At 42.8% G+C, this 23,329-nt stretch overlaps 1 protein-coding gene across 1 annotated transcript; it reads left to right on the top strand.

Annotated features, from left to right (window-relative positions):
• The first annotated feature begins 9,899 nt into the window (after positions 1-9,899).
• LOC117842413 (putative F-box protein At3g25750) lies at positions 9,900-13,035 on the top strand. The gene is made up of 2 exons (XM_034722867.2): positions 9,900-10,052; positions 11,550-13,035. Exon 2 carries the CDS (start codon positions 11,563-11,565, stop codon positions 12,778-12,780), a length of 1,218 nt encoding a protein of 405 aa, XP_034578758.1. The 5' UTR covers positions 9,900-10,052; positions 11,550-11,562; the 3' UTR covers positions 12,781-13,035.
• Positions 13,036-23,329: the final 10,294 nt, after the last annotated feature.

The raw sequence follows: 23,329 nt of genomic DNA, 5'->3' as shown, positions 1-23,329 counted from the left end.
ACAGGAGCCAGCATCCGAGGGTCCTTTTGCACCCGGCGAACCAGGCCCAGCAACAGGCCTAGGTAACTAATCACTCGTTACTCGCACGTGGGGAGCCCGGTTCTGGGTATGTGCGAGCAACCAGTCAGACCCTTTGTCAAATAAAACTTAGTATAGTAAACCAAGTAAATAAATATGATATAGCCGCATCAAAAGTATGATATCAACTTACAAATAATAAGGTACACACTTTCGGTTACAATAATAATTCCTATCCCACAGGTGCCCACATCCTTTATTAACCAACATTTCATATTGTTTTCGACCTCACAAACACTATAAAAGCAATAAACAACAATGATCATCAACACTGGCTCTTGTATCTAGTGGGCACAAGCACGAGCGGCATCTTCTTGTGGACCGAAAGCCCTCCGACCTCCTCCATACTCACGTCCTCGCCCTTCACCCCTCTCGGCAGCTCCCACTCAAAGCAGTAGAGAAGGTTGGCCAGCATGAACTTCACGGTGACCGCCCCAATGAATTGTGACTATTGGGAGTATATCTAGCATCTGCATATATGCATGTTGCTTATGCATGGAGGGTGGAGGAGGGAATTTGAAGGCCTCCCCAAAATAGGAAGCTAAATAAAGGATATGCTATAGTGCGTTTTTTTAAAAAAAAATTGGAGTAGAAATCTGTTTAGAGGATCTGCTGGAGTTTCTGCTGCATACAAGACCTGAGCGGACAGACAGGTCAATATTAGCAAAGTTTCCCGTTTCCGATCACTTGGGCGGGCACATTTTTTTTTCTTAGGGTTAGGGACGAGCGATCACTGCTCGAGTGTGGTTTGTTCATCGGTTGCTAATCGTCGCACGCGCAGGCTGTCCAGTCCAACCCAATTCGTGCTTTTGGTCGGTCCGGCCCACCATGCAATCATGATCTGGGCACACCCGGTGCCATCGTCTCTTGTTTCGAACAACATTGAATTCGCGTCTGTAAAAAATTCGACACACACACTCAATCAAGTACGACGCATACACATGCTCATTAACAGTGAGTCTAATCTTGAAAAAACGTTCATAGGGGTAGGATGCATACGTACGTTCAAAGAGACGTACTGTATGTTCATAAGAGTATTATTAGCTCTGTCCCAGGCCTAGCTGATGGATTCACGGTTGGTTTTACATAGAAAATTCTGGGACCACTTCTTTCAAAAAAAAATCCTTTGCTGAATATGTTTCAAAAATATAATTCCATAGAGATGAGATGAAAAGCAATAATGGAGGCCAACACTATATATCACGCAATATCTTTTTGGAAGACCACACTCATTATCAACCAAATAATATCGCTGTCTGCCTCCTCAATATAATGTGGCAATTGCCATACTCTCTCGATCATCAGTGCGTGTACTACTAGTTCAGCAGTTGGAACTTGGAATCCTGTCTACATACGTGAACTCACTACTCACCCTGTCTGAGAGTCATGGCTTACGGCGCCTGGTAGCTAGTTCAACGACGACTAACGATTAGTCGTGCCTTTGACTCAACACATTGTCAAAGATGTTGAGCTTTAGACCCCGTTTGGATACTCCCCGCTAAAGTTTAGCACCTGTACTCACATCGGATATTTGGATGCTACTAGGACTATTAAATATAGGCTAATTACAAAACTAATTGCACAGATGGAGTCTAATTCGCGAGACGAATTTATTAAGCCTAAGTAGTCCATGATTTGACATTGTGGTGCTACAGTATCTATTTGCTAATGATGGATTAATTAGGCTTAATAGATTCGTCTCGCGAATTAGCATAGGGTTCTGCAATTAGTTTTATAATTAGCTCATATTTAGTCCTCCTATTAGCATCCGAACATCCGATGTGATACTGCTAACCGGTTTCTTGCTCTACTAGCTAGCTGGTTGGATGGACGGCAGAAAACTCTTGTCAAAGATGTTCTATTTGTCATATGCTTGAGGATTGGTTAACGGGCATAGGAAACAAAGAAAAAAATATCTTTGTTGGGGTTGAGGCCCTTATCTAGGCAATTTGGTGTGCTTGTAATATTTTGATTTTAGAGAAGAAATGATTAACTTCCTTAATGCAGCCACCTTCAGGAGAACCTATTGGCTTGCAATTTTGGGCGTTGTTGCGGTGCGAGGACACAAGGAAGACCTCTTGCAAACAGAAAATTGAAGGTCGTTGTTTTGGATATTTTTGCTGAGGGCGGATGGAGAAGCAATAGTTGACTTTGTTTATGATTACTTGTTCTCTTTTGTGAGCTCTTTCGCTTGATATTGATGATCAGCGTTTATGCTGAGAAAATTTTAAAAACTTGGCTATCTGCGGTTGCAGAGGCCGGAGACAATTCCTTTTTCTAAAAAAATATTTCATTTGAGGAATGTAACGAGGTAGTCCGTCCCCATCAACATCTACTGCCCTGTTCTTTTACCCTATTTCATTTTGTTTCCATTGGTTTTTTATACACCTGAATGATATGGAGTACTTGTCGGCTGTATGCATTGGGATTCAATGCAAAAGGTCGGGACTAGTTTTCTATTGAAGAAACAGACTGTAACATGGCCAGGTTACAGGAAGGTAAAGCAAGAAGATCAGGAATGGTTTAATCCCTTTGGAGTGGGTTTAGTTGCAGGCTTGCAGCATGCAAAAATGTCATACTAAGAAACATTGGGAAGATATCAAAATAAATAGTCATATAGATCAGGTTTTTTCTAACTAAAATCAGCAGGGAACCCCAACCTATTTTTTGTATTTTTTATTCTAACACTGTTTAATTCGCTTCCACGGGAAGTCGAGTCTAGGCCCGCTAGATACTACTGTGCTTTAACCACTAGGCTAGAGGCTCTTTGACTACGGAGTACCTTTTAGTTGCACAATAATTGGTACGCATTTAGTTTTAGTAGGTGAGGCATTAGCAGATGGATTCAATATATTCAGTCCATGCTATTAAAAATTGTGATTCTTGCTATCATGGCATCTTGCCCTACAGTCAAGTTATAGAAACGGATTTAAGGCATATTAGCAATGAAAAATAGTAATAAGGTAGAAAAGAGGAAAATCGGAAAAGTGAACTTCAAACACACAACGCTCACCGACATGCTTCAAAACGCGTAGTATAAAGTGCCTCCGGTCCAACAAGAATACAAGATCTATCATGCATTTTGTTTTAACTTTTTTGGTATATTTTGCCCGATACACAATCGTTGAATACTATTTCATTTTTTTCAAATGAGCAATTCTTTTTTAGATATGAACAGAGTACCTATCATAATTATGCTCTCTTTCTGGCAATATTTTCAACAATTGGTAAATGAATGCTCATCAACCAATAATTTGGTCAATGAACTGGCTTCTACAGTTATTCCACATGGAGCTCATAGATTAAATTCGATCTCCAAAAAAGTTTTACCAAGAAAATCAAATTGTGATAATGGTTTGTTTCATTTGGTGTTCGTCTCCAAAAAAAAATTCAGAAAGTTAATAATAAATAAATTGATAAGTTTGTCGGCAGAAATATTGGTAGGAACTTCTGCAAAAAACATCTTTTGAGCTAGCAACATGAGCGTGCTTATGGTCACGTTGGCTGCGGGGATGTGTTGCAGCTTTGGACCCCGCAAGCCCAGCTAGCAACATGAGCGTGCTCATGGTGATGTCCCTAGATCGACACAATCCGTCAGTCAGCTCCATATATAGTACCCAGTCTCGTCAGTCAGTGTCAGGAGCTGAGCTTCTGGGACGGCTTCGACTCTCTCTTCAAGACATTCTAGGCAGAGCAGAAAAGAGGTGATCGTGCTAATTTGTTTCCTGATGCCTCTCATTTCCATCAACTCCGATCCATGCATGCATTCTTCTACAATTCTACTTCACGAACTTGAACAAACCTACCGAGACATTATATATTGTTATCTACCTCTTCATATCATTCAGCATATATAGAGCCGAAGTCTTTGAGAGTGCGGATTCGGTGTGGTGTCACTTATATATTGCTCAAGAAAGAATCATGCGATACTGTCAACTTTCAGTTGCTAAATAATTGGTATGTATTTATTTTTAGTAGGTGAGGCATTAACAGATGGATTCAATATATAGTTTCAGTCCATGCTATAAAATTGTGATTCTTGGTATCATGGCATCTTGCCCTAGAGTCAAGTTATTAAAACTGATTGGCAATATATTTGCATAGAAAAATAGTAATTAGGTATTAGAAAATAGGAACGTTGGACAATTGAACTTATAAAAACACACAAAGCTCACCAACATGCTTCAAAATGCGTATGGATTTTTGTTTTATTTTTTGTATATTTTGCCAATACATAATCGTTGAATACTATTTCTTTATTTTTTTCAAATGTAGCAATGCTTTTATTACGAACAATGTACCTATCATTATGGCATTATGTTCAACAATCGGTGAATAAATGGATCATTCACCAATAATTTGGTCAATGAATTGGCTTCAACAGTTATCCAACATGGAGCTCATGGATTCAATTCGATCTTTTCTGCAGCTAGTTTCAATCAAATTTATAACTATTCTTGGACAGAAACGCTTCAAATCATAATGTATATAACTATTTATAAAAAAATCACAACGGATATATACCACAGTCCACAAATTAAAGGTCGAATGTGAAGGATGCTGATGAACCGGCACTGATCATACATATACCACAGTCCACAATGGTGCTAAGTCATTCTCCATAATTTAACTAGTTCAATAACTTTTGGTCATATATAAACCGGCATCACTTCACTTCTACTTATATTTATCAAAAATTAAATTGCACCCACCATACAACAAAACGTGCGAACAAGTGCACGAACTTATCAAATGTGTACATATACAGTCAAATGTATGTCACATAGATGTATTTTGCTTGCCATAGTGTTAGGTGATATGGACGGTTTTATGCACATAACCCCATATTTATATCCCCTTCTCATTTAAGACTATTCTTGACAATAACTCATCATGTTTTTTTTAACATCGGTGAATATAAACTAGAAAAGCTAATAAAGTTTGTGAAGCATGGCAATCTTTGTATTATTTATAGCACCTGTCATGGAATTGTTCGTCTTGACAAAAACTGAGTCAGTCTCGTGTCAAAAACCTGATTAAATAATAATAAGAGGAAACAGAAAGACAAATGAGTCCACACACAAGACCTCAACCTTCATTCACGCGGGCACACACAATCCAATTATTCAACAAATGAACGATGGGCTCAAACTGCGGCAAAAACTATGGTTGTCTTTCGGCTGCTTTCAAGCTCAAAGGCAATGTTCATGGGGTGCTCAAAGACAATTTATATGAGCTGAAAGTATACATTATTAGATGAAAAGGGGAATAAAGAGGGGTTATGTGCATAAAACCGTGGACGTCACCTACCATGATGGCAAAATAGATCCGTGGTGTACATTTAACCGCACATATTTAATAAGTTCGTGCATCTGTTTTGCTACTTGTTGGACCAATGTGATACAACCAAATAAGATCCTTATCAAATAAATGGCACTAATTAGGAGGGGCCAGCCATGTTATTTTGCTATAAAAATCAATGAACAGTAGGTGGCCGTGGCCCCCTTTGAAATACACTATGCTCCGCCCCAGCTGTCAAATATAACCAACGCCTGCTATTAGATAAGAACGATTTACTCAACCAATTCTCTTTGTGTTAGTTATTTGAAGCAACGAAATGGTGAGGGAGCCACTTAACTATACCTTTAATCAAGCCCATTTGTTTTAATCAAGCCCAATTCTCTTTCTAGCCTTCTACCACGGATTAGAGGGCCTATCGCTTTTGCATCTAGGGGCGCGTTTGGATAGCTGCCCTCGGTTGCCAAGCCAAAATTTGGCCGTTGACTGCGGGCAAGGACGCTGTTTGGCACCTGTGCCCGTGCTGCAGTTCATCTTGCTGCCGGCCAACGTCTTTGGCAGGGCAAGTGCTGGCTAAAATCCAAACGCGCCCCTATATCCTTTCTCCCTTTTTAAAGGGTATCTTTGGTTGAGCTTTTGAACCTGCTTTTATTTTTGCAAAAGCCAAAAGCCAACCAAAGGACAAAAAGCTTTATATGTTTTTGCCCAAAAGCTGCTTTTGATCTAGTATAAATGCAAAAGCACCATCAAGTACTTTTGGGGTAAAAAATTACCCACTTGCCACTCTTTATGAAGGTAACGGTTCGTTTTTTTCCAATCTATTTCTCCTGCAAGTCGTCCATCACAACCCGTCCGCCTCTCGCATTCGAGCGCCGCCCCCGGTGGACCGTCTCCCTCCGCTCCTGGTCGCCGGTCCTCCGGCCCTGGCCATTGCACCACGCTGTCCACCTCCGACCACCGACCGCCACCATTCTGCGCGGCGCCTGCACGCTCTGCTTTGCGCCTCTGCCCCTGCTCTCACCGCTGTCTCGCGTGAAGTCGCCAGGTACAGTCCAGATTACCGTCTATCGAGATCAACTTGCTCTGTTTTTTCGATTGTCTTGGTAGTTTGTAGCGCAGATGTGCGTTATCACTTATTAGATTGGTTTAGGCAGATGTAGTGCAGAATCTGAATGAATATAACTGACTGGCTGACTGCTCCCTAGATACCTGTAGCTTGTCAAAGAAAGAAACTGAAAAACAGTTCGGCATGTGGAATTAGTTCCCGTGCTACATTACACAATTCTGCAGCTTTTGGTGAGATAGGTGGCTGATCTTACTGCATGGTGATTCCATTTATGTTAATACCGTTTTATATTTTTAGGATGATAGTGGCTCGAAGTCTTTTTTTCTTACTTTGGATCATTTGAAATTGTTGACAACAGGTGCATTTCCTTACTGTTTAATATTTTTTAGGAATTCATTTGATCACATGTAGATTTTTAGGATGGTAGTGGCTCAAAATCGTTCACATGAAGATTTTTAGATTTTTAGCCAATATCCATCTAGTTCTTATAATTTATTGAAGTCACTTGCAGCACTTTTGTTCTAGTTTTTATAATTTATTGAAATCACAGTATCTTTTATTAGTCATATGAATTGAATCAAACAATATTTTTAGTTGGTTGAAGAATGGGTGACAAGACAGATTAGGATGATGTTTTTTTAAGGCATTTGATTGATGCTTGCAAAGAAGAGATTGAAGCTGGGAATAGGCTGATGGGAATATTCTCTACTACCGGTTGGAAGAATGTTGTTTCCAAGTTTGCAGAAAAATCTGGTGATAAAAGAAAAAAACAATTGAAAAAAAAGTTAGATCTTCTAAAAAAGAGTACTCAACATTTATGGAGTTCAAGAATTGTGCCACTGGTCTTGAATGGGATGAGGCAAAACAAACTATTGACTGCTCAGAAGAATGGTGGAACGAACACCTTGCTGTAAGAACTATGTTGTCATTTTAAATGCATTCTTCCCATTCTATGTTATTGGTTACCTTGCTAATTTTTTTAATTTAGAGATGCAACAATTGTGAGAAAGGAATCAAATGCCACCATGTGAAGTTTCAAAAACAAGGACCCAAGTTCATTGATAACCTGCATATCTTGTTTGGCAAGGCACATGTCAGTGGGTCTTCTGCATCCTGTCCTGGAGATATATCCTTCGATGAGGCAAGTGATGAGGATGTGGATGAGGTACCAAAACCTACACAGAAGGATATGATAGTGAACCTAGAAAAAGAAAACGCAAGGGTACCTCCATTGGTGTTGAAGAGAAGGATGAGAAGAGTCCATTCTTTCGTTTGTACAAGAACACTTGTTTGAAGATAGAAAATGTTGCAGAGGATCTCCACAAGTGTTGAAGCATCATCAGCTCCTCCAACCAACCTAGTTCCTACCATTGTAGGGACTATGAAGATGGTGAAAGAATGTGGAGTGCAAGAAGGAACTGCTCTAATGTATACAGCCGCCTCTCTAATTGTTAAGTCTGAATTTAGGGAGCTCATTAGCTCTCTAGAAACAACTAAAGGAAGGCTTGATTTGGTTGAGAGGGAGCTAGAAAAGGAGATGATGAAGCGCCAATGATTTGTTTCCATGTTTGTCAGATTATTTTCTTGTCATATGTGATAACAATTTCCCTATGTTGAACCAAAATAAGTTACCCTATGTTGAACCATAATTTGCTTGGAGATGTGAAACATTATTTATCTATTATTGTGTTATGTCGAGCTTCTTCATTTAGTATTGTCAAGAAAGTTGTTGTATTTAATTATTAATATACTAATATCTCATGTAAATGGATGATGGATTGAGAGATGTAGCAAAAGAAGGATAAAAAGGACTACTACTGCTAGCTGAACTTGCACAGCATGCTAGTGCTATTGGAGAAATGGGCAACTTGTATATTGAGCAGTATTTGCATAAAACTGAATATAGGGAAACGTCAGAAACTGGAATTCAATGGGTGATGAGGTGTATGCCACGTCCGAGGTATTTTTATATGATGTTTCGGATGAGCACCGAGATTTTCGAGAAACTTCATGACTTGCTAGCCTCTACCTACGGATTGACCTCAAGCAACAATGTTTCATCTACGAACAATGTTTCATCTACGGAGTCATTGGCAATATTCTTGTGGATCGTCGGAGGACCACAATCTTTTTCACAAGCTAAAAATCATTTCACATGGTCACTTTGGACAGTTCACATGAAGTTTCACGAAGTGTTGAAGTGTTTGCGCAAGTTAGCTAAGGACAACATTAAGCCGAGAGATCCTACTTTTTCTACGAAGCATGAAAGGGTGAGAGAGGACCGTTTTTTGCCATACTTTAAAGACGCAATTGGAACAATTGATGGTTCACATGTTAAAGTGGTAGTGCTAGTGGACGATGTGGTTAACCACACATGCCGTCATGGATATACATCTCAGAGTGTGCTAGCTATTTGTGACTTTGACATGAGGTTCACCTTTGTGGTTGACAGGTGGCCGGGTTCTGCACATGACACACGTATCCTCAATCATGCATTGGCAAATTTTCCTTCATTTCTCGTGCCTCCTAAAGGTATACATGGTTCGTTCATCAAGTTAGAAATACTTGTATTATTATGTACCTTACTAACTTGGTTTTGTAGGAAAGTATTATCTTGTGGATTCGGGTTACCCAAACCGAATTGGGTATCTTGCGCCTTTCAAAAGAAGCACGTACCATGTACCAAAATTTCAGCATCGTTCGGGGCCTCTCCAAGGAAAGTACGAGATGTTCAATTTCTTGCATTCATCTCTTCGTAATGTCATTGAAAGGTCTTTTGGAGTCTTAAAGCAGAAGTGGCGTATTTTGAATAGCATGCCAAGTTTCTCACCTCCTACTCAGGAGCATATCATTATCATTATGGCTTGTCTTGCCTTACATAATTTTATCCGTGACAACAATTTGTATGATAAGGAGTTCAAGAGATATGATGATGAGGAGGAGTACTTGGTACAACATACAAGTGGCACGAGACCAACACAAGGAGATGAGAGTGACGATGTGGAGAATAAGGATACCATGAATACCATTCGTACTAGGATAGCTGATGCTTTGGTGAGTGCGAGAGGAGGATAATAATGTTAACGGATGGCATCATTGTATAAAACTTTTGATGGATATTGTTCTATTTATGTGAACCAATCACTTTGATGGATGAAAAACATAGAAATTTATTTTTTTTCTTTCTAAAATAGTCATTTACATGCGAAGTAGTGAACACATTATTTTATTACGAGCAATTTGCATATAAACGGACCCTCATGCTTTTAAGGACATTACTGTTATTTCATACACAGCCTACAGTTTCACAGCTACTCTAACCAACCGATCTTCTACTTTTCCCACAGCTGCTTTTTCATAGCTGGTTTTCTACCGTCCACAATAGCTTTTTTAAAAACTAGAGGCCCAACCAAATCCACCCTTGCTGCCTACCTGGAAATAGCTACGACCCAGGATCATAAAGCCCAAATTTGGCCCACGGACTGAAAGCAATACACATATCGGAGGGAGCGAGGAAAAGCCGGAGTTCTGGAAGTGGGAAGCGGAGAATCGATCTCGCCGTCATCGCCGCCGCCGCCGCCGCCGCCGCCGACCGACGCCTGCTTCCTAGGCAACTCCTTCCTTCACCTCCCTCCCTCGCACCTAAACCCCGGTTTCTTTCTTTTCCCTTCTCGGTTCATCCGTGTCTCCTTCGCCGGTTCCTTAACCCTAGCCAAGAAATTGCATCGTGCATTTGTTCTTGTGGTGTGATCTTGAATCGAGCTATTACAGTTAGGTTTCCATTGGATTTTGGTGTTATTATAAGATGTATGGCACGAAAGAACCCTACTGTCTTGGATCTGATTGATCGAGTAGATTTAGGCGGAATTATGCGCCATAAAGAATCTGGCTTCAAGAAAAGACCCGACTTTGAGGTTGGGTGATGTTGTTGAACAAGAGTTTCAGTTTGGTGTGTATGTCATGGTTTATCCACAGACGGGAAGAAGCATCAATGAATTGGAGTTATGTTTGGATCTAATTTGGTACAGGATCTGATGCTATTATTGTTATTTTTAGTAAGTACGGCGTAGTTTTCCATGTAACGACTAGATGTTTTAGCAGCCTGGATTGTCATTGCTGTAGTCCACTAAATAAATGATGCTAGGGCTCTGCTGTTCTTAAATTGAAACCTCAAACCACTTGTTGCATTCTTTTTTGTCACACTATTGTACATTTTTTCCCCAATTGAAGAACCCTTGCTTCTTTTCCTTTGTCTGGCATTTGTGTAGGCTACTAGACAAGTATGCAGTACAGCTGGGAACCTTTAATCTGGAGAACAAAATTTTCTTCTGCATGTTGCATCAAAATTCTAATTGTGTGGTTTAAGATACATATATGCTAACATTAGGCAGGAGAGACTCTCCCTGCCACGGTGCCACCTAGTCCCTAGTTTTTGTTTTACTCGGTTCATTTGTCATATCTGTCTCTTCAGTGCTTCGGTTTCTTAATCCAAACCAGGCAAACAAATTTCATCAGCATCTCTTTGCCACTGAGTTCTGCTATAACTGTATGCTATACAGAAGAATGTAGAATAGATGGACCTGATTGATTAAGTAGATTCAAAAAGATGTGTACCCCACAACTAATGTGGCTAGGATAAAGATTCCACTTTTTTGTTAGCCGGTGGTTTTGAGCAGATATTTGAAATGGTTTTCTGTATGCCATGGTTCATTTGCAAAAGGTACATCAGTACATGAACACATATTTCCTCATTTGATTTGCAAACTTTCCCATTAGAAAATACTTTTTAACTTTGATTCATGTGTCAATTCTGTGTATGGCACCCTAAGATCATGTTCTGCGTGCCAGAAAAAAATCATGTACTGAAAAATAGAGATGGCTTAGGCAGTCTCGAATAAAAGTTTAAATTGGAACAAGACGCTTGGGTACAAAACTGTGTTTTTCCTGCGGCTTTCTTACCTAAACATTATGATCTGTTCAGCCCCATCAGAATTTTTTTTGTGTGTATAATAACCTACGGTATCCATGTATCAAGCAAGTTATCTGCCTATTGTTCATTTCTCATGCAATTCATACTTCTAACTTGTTGATCATTTCTTTGTTGCAGTGAGTCTGACATCATGCAAAGTACTAGCAAATTTTCCAGTGGCTCTGCCTCCACTACAACCCCTGCTGCATGCAGGCTTCAAGGGTGGGCGGATCTCCCTGAAGGTCTGCTCCAGTCCATCATTCCTCTGTTGGGTTCCTTTCTCGAGCTCCTTGCCTTGGCTGCCACCTGCCGCTCTTGGCGCTCCGCCTTCTCCTCATACCCATCCAAATCAACATTCTGCACCTTGCTCCCACCTCTCCTCGTCCGGCCTCATATCAAAGTCCGTGCTCCTCATCTCCCTTCCAGAAGTGATGACGGTGTGAAGCTCCGCACATGCCAGGTCCTTGATCTAGCCAACCTGAGAACTGCCCTTCGCTGCCAGATTCCTAAAGACACATTTGAGATGTTGCACTTTGCAGGCTCTTCTTATGGTCAGCTGATTTGTGGTGGTGGCAGAAATTGTGTTGTGGTCGATGTGTTCACAGGTGCCAAAGTTTTGCCACCACAGCTCCCATTGAGATTCAGTGAGGACACTTATTTCTTCTCTGCCATGTTGACAGCTCCCCTCACCTCACATAATGCACACCTTGTAGTTTGCGCAGCTCTCAAACAGGGCAGCACCCAACGCTCCCTTCTTGATTGGCCAGTTGGAAGTGATTCTTGGTCAGAACTACGGCTCAATTATTCGCGGATTGAGCAGATTGTGGAGTTCAATGGTCAGTTCATTGCATTGGACTATGAGTACAGGCTCCACACACTGTCCTTGGCCCCCCAGCTTGGTCTGCAGGAGATAGCAACTGTGTGGTGGGATGACATGGATGAATGCCCATATCTAAGGCCATGGCTTGTGGTGTGCGGAGACATGCTCCTCATTGTCGACCACTACATAACTCTTTCATTTGATGGAGCACCTGTCAACTACAAAGCTTACCGCCTGGACATGTCAACTGTACCTGCAGTTTGGGTGGAGGTGGAGAAGCTGGAGAATCACGTGCTCTTTATTGGAAGCGATGTGAGGAGCCCGGCATTTTCTTGCGTCAGCCCAGGAAGATGGGGCAAGAGGAACAACTGCTTGTATTACGCATATTACGATGTACCCTGGGTCTTGCATGGGCTTGGTGATGAGGCGGATGCTGTATGGGATCCAGACAATGACGATGACATTGTGTTCAAGAGGAACTGGTACACCCAACTGCAGCCCTTTTGGGTGTACCCAAGCATGTTCTATGCTGATGCTGATGGCAAGTGATCTATGCGCCCTCGAACTGCTTGTGCTGAAATTTCATCTTCGGTTTCCGTAGAGAACAGAGACTTGCGTTTGCATAGATGGTGCAATTATGGTATTACATCTTAAAACTTGGGATATGTAGCTAATCTTTTGCAGGCCTGTCAGTTTCATTTTTTAATATGTTTGCACTTGCACTACTAGATCTTTTGCACTAGCTGTGAAACTTTTGGAACTGATTACTGTTATTTGAATTAGTAGAATGGTTTGTAATGTGTCTGAGCTTCCTCTGTCCCTGTAAAATGTGGAGACTCAATGTGCTTATATGCACGCATCTGACTGTTGCCTTGTGCTTTGTTTACTGTGTCACGCCATCTGTATGTGTTAAGCAAAAAGAAGTTTTTATGCAGCGGGATATGCAACAGAACCACAGGAGCAGAATGCACACCAGAATTATTTTTAGAAATTCTTAAAATCACTTCCTATTTTGTTTAGTGACTCAAGTTTTATTTGTTAATAGCAAAACTTTACGTCTCAGGATTCATTTCTTGACTGTACGTACGGGCTATCCAAGTGTGTCACCTAAAAACAATATCTGATTAAGTTGACACTGCATTGGCTATTGTGAGTCGACCAAATTAAAATGTATGTACTACTCGTCTCCCCACCATAGAAAACATACATTCTAGTCCTAGAGCTCAAGATTGGTGTAAAGGAAAATTTGAGGAATGAGGATAGATAAAAATGAGAGGAGTCTGGGAAACAAGTTAGTATTTCTCATGCAGTTTGTGCACCATTTCAGCTTCAGGTGCCTCATATTTTCTTGAGTCATGCACGAGATGAGTTTGTCCACGGGCGCTTGTTAACCTCATATTAATTGGAGCCACTTGCATCATATTTCCCGTTGATATGTGTAAAATTAGTGGTTTCCAATTTACTTTTGTTTTATTAATATTTTCATGATGTATCAGATTATTACTATCTACATCTTCTTGAATGTCTTATATACCTACTACTCAGTGGTAGTACAGAACAAAAACAACCCTAACCAGAAAAATGTAAGGACATATCACGAAACTACAATCTGCACCATCTAACTAATATGCAACCAAACTTGACACATAAGGTGTTTCTAAGAGAGATGACGTAGCACTGATGTTGATGAATTTTGTAAATATGTTTGTCTTAATTAGCTGTCCATTGCAATGAAGATCTTAATTGACGGGTCTTGAGGTTCGAGATTCAGCAAGAGAAACAGGGAGAGTTGTAGTGTAGGAGTGTAGGGGATTGGATTCACAGGGATGATAGACATTTGTAAAGATGTTCAGGATCAAATGTGCTGTGCTATAGGAACTCATCAATCCTTCCTGATGCTTCAATACTCAACCACGGAAGTGGTTCACATGGTTAGCATCACTCTCCACTCTCCTGCGTAACCAAACCGAAAACTCTCCAACAAAATAACCAAAGCAGAAGTATACAGTTTAACTTTCTGGATGCAATGTGTCCAATTCACAAGCTTAGAGCTCCAGCATAATGTAGTGACCACACATTGAAAGAATACCAAAGGCTTAGTTCTCACGGAACTTTATTTTATTTTATTTCCTGCAAGCAGTGCTTGCTCAAATTGAGAATTCATTCCATTTCACACCGAGTCACTGACAAATCAACCTAATAAGCATGGGCCTTTGCAGATTAGCACTCTAACATCTGGTTAAGGCCGTGGAGAGAAATTATTCTCATGTGGTTTTTCTGGTGCAGCCAAGTAGCACGGGACTCGTCCGGGCTTGGTTTATGTTTTCAGTTGGCATCCGGGCGTCATGGCTCAACCATGGATGCCATCTTAGTATTCCTGATGGGGAAGTATTGCACGGATGAGTTCTTGATACCTTCCAAGCCAACGAAACTGATGTGTCCAAAAAGGAAAACCCAAGCCAACAGATGAGTTCTCTGATCACTATTCACAAGTCCCACTCATGTTCTACCCTCTTGCACACACTGCCTCTCAAAGGCCATTTGAGCCTATATATAGTTGGCCCATGTTCTATAGGTTTTTGTAGTTAACACCATTCTTTTTCCTTTAGTCACCAAGTTTGAGGTTTTTGTAGTTAACACCATTCATTATAATTAGGTATGCTTAAACCCAAATTGTTAATGAGATCATAAGGTGCCTGCTTTTTAAATCATGCTGGTTCAACTTTGAAATAATTGATATGAATCCGTGAAAAAAGTGACCATAACTCGGTTGTTCTTGTAGTGGAATCTATCTAACTATATATGTTTGAGTCCCTAACTCAGTGTAGCATCTGTATTGTGTCACAAAGGCATGATTTCAAATCTTTATGCTAGAGATTAGCAGAATTTATATTTAGATTATTCTACTATATCTTATTTTAATTATGGATATTGAACAATTCCAGCTCGAAATACCCAACCAAAGGTCTGGTTACTGCTGATCCCATGGGTGCATCCATGCATGGGCATGTGGACTGAAGGATGTGGTTTGGCCACAGATCAGCCAGGTCGCCAGGCGACCGGGATCCTGCTGGCAGTTTTCACGGTGATCTGCGACTGCGAGCAAGCTTGCTCATGTGCTCCATGCATCTCACTGAGCGCACAGTGCTCATCATATAGCTAGGCATGACTGATCGCCTACATCATCACTATTAGTGCATCATGCAATTAAATAAAAGTCTATTACTAATAATGAAAACGAGCTTGATTGCTTGAGAAAGAATGACTGGCCTTGGCGTAGATATAATGATATACACTAGCTAGAATAGGCCATTTTCGCTGACATAAAACACTGGTGAGGCTCCTAACTCCCTGTACTACCAGCTGACCAACCGGTAACAGGCATCATAACTGCCTGTACTTGGGTATCAGTCCTGGCTAAATAACGGGTAGTGAAATCGACCCCACTCCTAGTTTATGTCACCAGCAAGAGGTAAATAAGTAACAATTGTTTCTGACCGATATATACCATGCCACACTTTCTTCCTAAACGAGAACATCATGGTCAGATCATCACTCACAAAGAACTTCGACTCTGTGCTGAAGGTAGCTACTAATGTCGTTCCGGATGGTTTATTCAAGTTTCTGTGAAGTAGAAGAATGCATGTTTCAGAGCTGATTGAAATGAGAGGCATCAGGAAACCAATTTGCACTGCCGGCTCCGTCGAGCTTCTGCCTGGAATGTCCGGAAGACAGTTGAAGGGGTCCAGAAGCTCGTCTCGCAGCACTGAATACCAATTTGCACAGTGTAGTTTCCAAATCTACCACATGCCCATAGCTAGCTGAGAGTGGGGCACAGTAGTCTAAAGCAGGAGGGGCTACAAAAGATGATTCGCTGCACGCATGTCAATGCCATGGTGTTCTAATTAAATCAGTCTAGCTTTTGCTGGCGTACTCCATGTGTCAGGCATCTTATTTCATATTTTCTCAGCTATCAAAGCTAAATTACATGTGAATATTAGATGTGTGAGCCTTAGCAGCGCAACATCAAATAGAAAGTATTATATTATAAAATTACTTTTCATACGAAGCCCTATGTTGCAAAACTACTTGGACTTATGACTAGCGTAAAACTATTAATATTAATTAATCTGGTCGACTGGGGCAATGATCCCACTATCCACTTAGTATCAAGAACTTGTATATTGGAATGCTTGCTTTGTGCCTTTCATTATCTTCAATTATGTGCAGGAAAAGTATTTGGTCGACCGGGGCAGTGCAGTTTTTATTTTTAACCCTTTTTTTTCTTTATTTTTAAAAATAACCTCAGCGGGGTTTTATTTGCGCCGCCTAACCCTTTTGGCCGCGCCAGACCGCCTGGCGCGGCAGGGACATGCTGCCGCGCCACATGCACTGGCGCGGCGGCCCCCTGCCACGCTGGCGTGGCGAGTCGCGGCGCCAGGTGGGCGCTGACGTGGGCGTGCGTTCGCCGCGCCAGCCCGCCTGGCGCGGCAGGGCCAACACTAACCGCCGGCTCCCTTCCTCCTCCCTCCCTCCTTTCTTCCTCCTCCACACACACCACACAGCAGCACCTTGCAGCGCCGGCCCCCGCCACCCCACCCCCAAATCCACCAAAAATCCGGCGTTTTTGGTAGGGGAAAGTAGTGGGAATCGATCCCTGCTTCGTGTGGAAAGTATTCCTCTACTTATTCTCGTGTTTTACTGTTGCATTTGGTAGATCGGAGGATGTTTAGGTGACTTAGGGTTAGGTTAGTGATTTGAAATTTCAATGAAATGCAATGGTGTTTTGTGTTAGATGATACGTAGTTCATACGCAATTGAGTCTCTGCCCGCGATATTGACGTGTAGAACTTGTTGAATGCTTCCATTTAGGTATATATTCATCCAATTGTGTGGTTTACATGACATGTATTTTTTTATATGTTCAATTAATTAGTCTCATTTTTGTTTCAGTGTTTGTATTTTGTAGATCGAGTGTTTACATTTTATCAAAATGATGTATATAGCTAGTATGGATTACGTGTGTAAAGTTTATTTGTGTATTAAATTTGTTGCACTTGATTTACAGGTGAGATGGCGTCGTTTGGTTGTGAATACAAACGGCGTAGGTGGTATGTGCGTTATGTGGGCGAGTCCAATGTTGCTGGTCCCGTACCTCCTGCTCTTCCGGTACCACTTTGTAGATGTGGCGCGCAAGCAGAGGTGAAACAATCAAGGCATCCAAAGACAGCCGGAAGAGCCTTCTATGTATGCAAATGGACTTTTGATCCATTGCCTGCCGCACCTTGCGATTTCTTTCAGTGGATCGATGGACCCGACAAATATGATCCTAGGATCCGCCTATTCCCATATCATAGCACAAAGCTTAAACCATACCATCAGTTTAGGCGTTGGGTTCCTCCTCCACCAAACCCACCTAGGATGACCGATGAGGAGAAGCAGGAGGCTGCTTGTAGGCGTGTGAGGGATCCTCCCATGTGCAAGTGTGGTGTTCCTGCTAAGCTTATGCGTCCTAACTTAGGGGATCCACCTAAGTTTACTCCATTCTTTCGATGCTCCCTAAAGACTCATGTAAGTATATTACAAGAATATTAGTATGTCGTTTAGCTAGCGGTTATAATTTTGCAGTATATTGTTCATACTTTAACTTGATGTTATTGCTTGGAAGTTGGAGCAGCGTTTTGTAGTTACTTTACATATGAGTAGTTCACGTCATGGGTTTTTTGCAGGATGGGTGGCCGTTGTGTGATTTCAATGAGTATATATACGGCCCAATGGCAATGTGGCCAACAGAGGAGGAAGTGCGGGAGTTTGAAAGTGAAAATGCACCGTGGCCATGTGTGTCCTCTCCTAGTGATAGATGCAAGTGTGGTATATTGGCAACAGAAGGTGTGGTGCCTTCTGAACTTGGATATGGTTCGTTCTGTGGAAATGCACATGGCGATTACTGGGTTAGTAACTACTCGTCTCTTATGTTTTATGAAGGTTGTAACTTGATTCAAATTTGTAAGAATATTTAATTGTTGTTGCAGGAGGGAAGGACATGTGATTGGGAAGATTTTTGCGGTCGATATGATTTGTTATTAAAGTTGGGAAATACATCGGAACCATGGAAGTTAAGGAAACAACAAGAAATTAAAGAAAAGATTAGGAAGAAGTATGATGTGCCTATTCCTGACGACGACTTGCTTTGGGGAAAAATATATCAAGATATGGTGCATGAGACTGGAGTGAAACCTAAAGGACTTTATGCAAGGGAAACTATTATTAAGTATTGGAGGCAAAATAGATCCAAGTATCCACGACCTCTAACTGAAAATGAGAAGAGAGAAAATAGGAGGAAGTTGCAGGAGGAGAGGGAGTTGGAGAAACAAAGGTTGATGGAGGAAAGAGATCGCTTAGGTTATGTGGTTGATCCGAATGTGAAATACCCTGAGGGTTCATGGGAACAATATTTGCAGCAAGTTAGGGCAAGAAAAAGAAGGCTTGAAATGGAAGAGTTACAACAAAAAGCGGAAGAGGCACAGATGGAGACGATGAAGGCTCTTGTTGCCGATTTACCTGTTGGTAAGGTTAATGTCGATAAGAAAGGCAAGGGAGTTGTTGTTGCCGGAGATGATGATGATGATGATGATGACGACGAGTTACTATATGAAGGTGACTCGGACTAGATGAACGTGTTGATGTAGCTGGATCATGTTTCTCTGTAGCTGTGAAAACTATGTAGAACATTATGTTTATGTTTATTCTGGGAACTACAATTAGTTGTCAAAAACTATTTTCATTTCCGAGAGAACTATGTTCAAACGCATCAAAGTTTGCCGTGACATGACTGGCTTCTTGTGGTTTTGGCGTGCTGTTTTCCTGACCTCCTGTCCACGGATCACCGTAGTCAATCTCCATGCATCTTCCCGACCCGGAAGGAATAAGGTAGACCTGAATGGAAACAAAGGCAAACCGACGAAACATCCCGACTAGACGACGACGTCGTGAACTATGCGAGAGAGGCCAGGCCGTGCACAGGCCGTGCACAGACCAACGTCCAATTTCCACGCGTTTCCTTGGGTCGCTTGCAGGAAACCGGACGGTAGATTCCTTGGTTCCTTTTTAATTACTTTTGCTTAAAGATGTAAGGAATTTCTAAGGTTTTATTTAATTTCTTGGGCATTTAAATCTTTTCTAAAATGAATCATAGGAGTTAATCAGGCGCATTGATTTTGGTCGTTTGAATTCAAATTAGTATTTGAATTGATGTTTGAATCCTTTTCGACCAATAGGAAAATCCGTAGGTTTGGGGGCGGGGATTTGGCCTTGCCGCGCCACGCCGCCTGGCGCGGCAGTAGGCAGCTGCCGCGCAAATTGCAATAGACTTTCAGTAGGTTTCGCCGGGGGGGTGGTCGGTCTTGCCGCGCCAGGCCGCCTGGCGCGGCAGGGCTGAGCTGCCGCGCCAACTGCAACCTACTTTCAGTAGGTTTCGCCCGCCGGGGGCGGTGGCCGGTCTAGCCGCGCCAGGCGGCCTGGCGCGGCAGGGGTGAGCTGCCGCGCCAAATGAAACCTACTTTCAGTAGGTTTCGCCGGGGGCGGTGGTCGGTCTTGCCGCGCCAGGCCGCCTGGCGCGGCAGGGGTGAGCTGCCGCGCCAAATGTAGTAGGTTTCGCCGGGGGGGAGGCCGGTCTTGCCGCGCCAGGCGGCCTGGCGCGGCAGGGGTGAGCTGCCGCACCAAATGCAACCCACTTTCAGTAGGTTTCGCCGGGGGGGTGGTGGCGGCAGGGGTGCGCTACCGCGCCAATTTTAGTAAACTTTCAGTAGGTTTCGGCCCAGGGGGGTGGGGCGTCAGGAGCGCGCTGCACAATCCGAAACGTATTTTTGTGCTGAACATTTACGGAAAAATACACGAACTACAAGTACATCATGGAGCAAACATATACCATTGTACGGACATAAAAAACATAACAACCAACTTAGTCTTTTACAAACGTGACATGAATAAACCTAACAACCAACTTATGGAATAATTGGGCACATGCTAGGTTCAGTGGCGTGGCCGCCGCTCATCCGGAGGGCTAAAAGGATCTCTTGGGCGACGCTCCCTCCTTGGATGCGTGGGCAGCACATTGGCGCTGCCAACGTCGGTGTGGTCCCGGGAACGACAACGCCGGCGTGGCAACCGGGTATGAGTTGCAGGTTCCTATTGAATAATTGGGCACAAATCATAAAATTTGTATGACACTTCGGGATCGAACATTAAAATGTATAATTGAATTTGGAGGAACATCTGAATATACCTGGCTGGACTCTCCCTGCGTCTGAGTCACAGGTGGAGCATCGTGAGAAATCTCGAGTTCCTCAACATACGTAGGGTCATCATCCTCAGACTGCTCACCTTCCGAGTCCTTGCTTTCCTGAGGGGATGCGGGTTCCTTACCTCGCGATCTCCTGCTAGGACCGGCCGCAGTGGACGGTGTTGCAGCCCTGGGGGTACTCACCAATGCAGTCCGACGTGATCCTGAAGAAGTACCCTGGACATTGCCCCCGTCGTGCGCATCTGAGGATGTCATGCAGTTCATCCTCTGCGCCATTCGCCTGCAACTTTTACGAACCCTCTGCCATATATTCACGACTATGTTATTGATGGTTACAAAGATAGTACGAGTATAAGTGAAAATTTGTTTGGGCTTCTACCTCTGCAAAAGCACGAAGCAGACTATCACCTTCCCCAACAGCGTGCTCCATAATCACGCCCGCCTCGTTAGAGAGCCTTGCAAGCTGCTGTCCCTGCACGCAGGAGTTTTCATTCCATAAGTGATCAATGTGACGATAATATAATTACAAACCGAAAGCTTACCATGTAGTCGTGGAGAGGTGCACGCTCAGGCTGTGTCCCATGGCGTGTCATGGTGTCGTACGCGTCAGCTATGTCAGCGTCATCATCAAACGGTGCATCCTCAATGGGCACATTAGTCCAAGATGGTTTCACTTTGGTTCTCGTCGAAGTACAGTACCATCTTATGTACTCATTGTTGGGTCGCCAGTACGGTCCACCTTCAGGATCGCATCCTTCCTTGTTCTGCCACAGGTGGATGTACCAGTCATGCTTCACCCTCCAATCATTTTCCTTGTACCGCTTTCTGCGGTCGATACTGCATCAGAAATTAGTGAAGTATTAGTATAACATGTTAATTGCGTTAATTGAATACCCTCCAATAGTTATTTATTCCTGCGTACCTGTGCAGCTGCTGCGAAGTCGATAATTCCAAAGGAGGGCACGGTTGCATCCTCCCAAACTGCCGCATCACCCTATGCGGCATATGAAACTCTACCACGTAGTACAGTATCATTGGGGTCGTGCACCTCCACAGCTCTCTGTCTCTGTAGCACGTCGGTGAAAAGACGATATCGCTAAGCTGCTGACGGTCATACGGTTTCCATTCCACCTTCAAAAATTTTCACGCAATACTTATTTCATCTACCATTATACGCAAGTTAGCTTAAAAAACTATTATGGTTACCAAATTACCTGGTGCTGCATGAGAACATCAAACTCGTTCGTGTAGGCCCTGTAGCGCCTATCCGGATTGCCATGAACGGGCCGCACATGCTTCCACACGTGATAGAACGTGGGAAGAGCATCGTCTCGATGCCATGGCTGAAATTGCAAGTAAGTCCAACTGGTCACATGATACAATAGTTTTTCGAACATTAACGTAGAAAAAGGAATTAGCCGTTGTGACTTACATCGACACGGAGGCGGGAAGGTCGACCCACGGGCATTCGCTCCCAAATCCATATCTGGAGCATATAAGTGCACCCTCCAACATTGGAATCTCTCGCTGTGCGCCGGCAAGCCTCACATAACTGTCTGTACAGCCAGGCAAGAGCCGCTGAGCCCCAACTGTAAGTGGCTATGTTTTCCCAAACTTGACCTAGAATGGGGAGAACCATCCACGATACTGTGTTCCCAGCTGCATCTGGAAGGAGGAATGTACTGACAAAGTGCCATAGCCACACTCGAGCAAAGCGCTGCACGACCTCGTCATTTGCTCCCGGAGGACACACCTCGAAGTGCTCCCTCAACCATGTTGAGCTAACACCGGACGTCTTCTTCGAGCTATCTCCGCCCTCTGGCTCTGGCGGCCTAATCCCAATATGCATCTCGACCATATCATGCCAATTCTCATTCTGGATAATACCTGTCACTGGCTGCCCATGCAGTGGAAGGCCGAGTATCATAGCCGCATCCTGCATTGTGATGGTCATTTCTCCGAAGGGCATGTGGAACGTATGAGTCTCCGGACGCCACCTGTCGACCATAGCGGTCAACAGTGGTCCGTCCATTGGAGGGAGACCCCCACGACCTGAACAGCGATATCCAAGAAACCTGCTCTCTGCAGGTACTGGGCGTACCGCTCATCCCACCTAAGTGGTGAGTGCACCCTAGCCCTGAGTGGTGTCAAATTCTGCAAAACATTATAAGATTATTACCAAAATGAGAAGTCAATCCAATTGTGAATAACGGGCTTCTAAAGTGGTAAGTAACACAAATATGATACAAATGACATTTGCAGTATGAAATTGTTTACACTCTACACAAGTGAATAGTAACGATAGGCACATCCTTAATTTATAAGAACATTTCATACGAAAATCTTGCAATTCTCATCCTAAGGTATGCATTCATCAGCAAAAATTAGCAACCATTGTTATACCTCATTCAGGTCCGCGAGGTGGTGGGCACGGTGGTGCAAGTCGTAAGCAGCCTCAAGAAGAGGGTACCCCGGGGCCGCCATCCTAAAGAAACAACATAAATGATCGTTAGTAAAAAGCTTCATTACATGATAAGTACGGAAAATATGATAATGTACTACTATAAAAAAGATAAAATAATAGCCACGCATAATACAAGCAACGCGCATACCCAATTGTTCGAAGTACGCGGCCTATTACTGCTCGGTCTAGATTTAGTGCCTTTTGATTTTCTACTGCGGCATGTGCAATTCCTGATGATCTTGTGGCACTTGGAGCAACGATTTTCCGACTTGTCAATATCAAAATCACCAGTATCATAATCTGCAGAAAGCCTCCCTTCCGACACGTCCATC

This window comes from Setaria viridis, chromosome 2 (assembly GCF_005286985.2).
Source record: "Setaria viridis chromosome 2, Setaria_viridis_v4.0, whole genome shotgun sequence".
Classification (NCBI taxonomy): Eukaryota; Viridiplantae; Streptophyta; class Magnoliopsida; order Poales; family Poaceae; genus Setaria; species Setaria viridis.
This window is presented reverse-complemented; position numbering and strand designations above follow the sequence as displayed.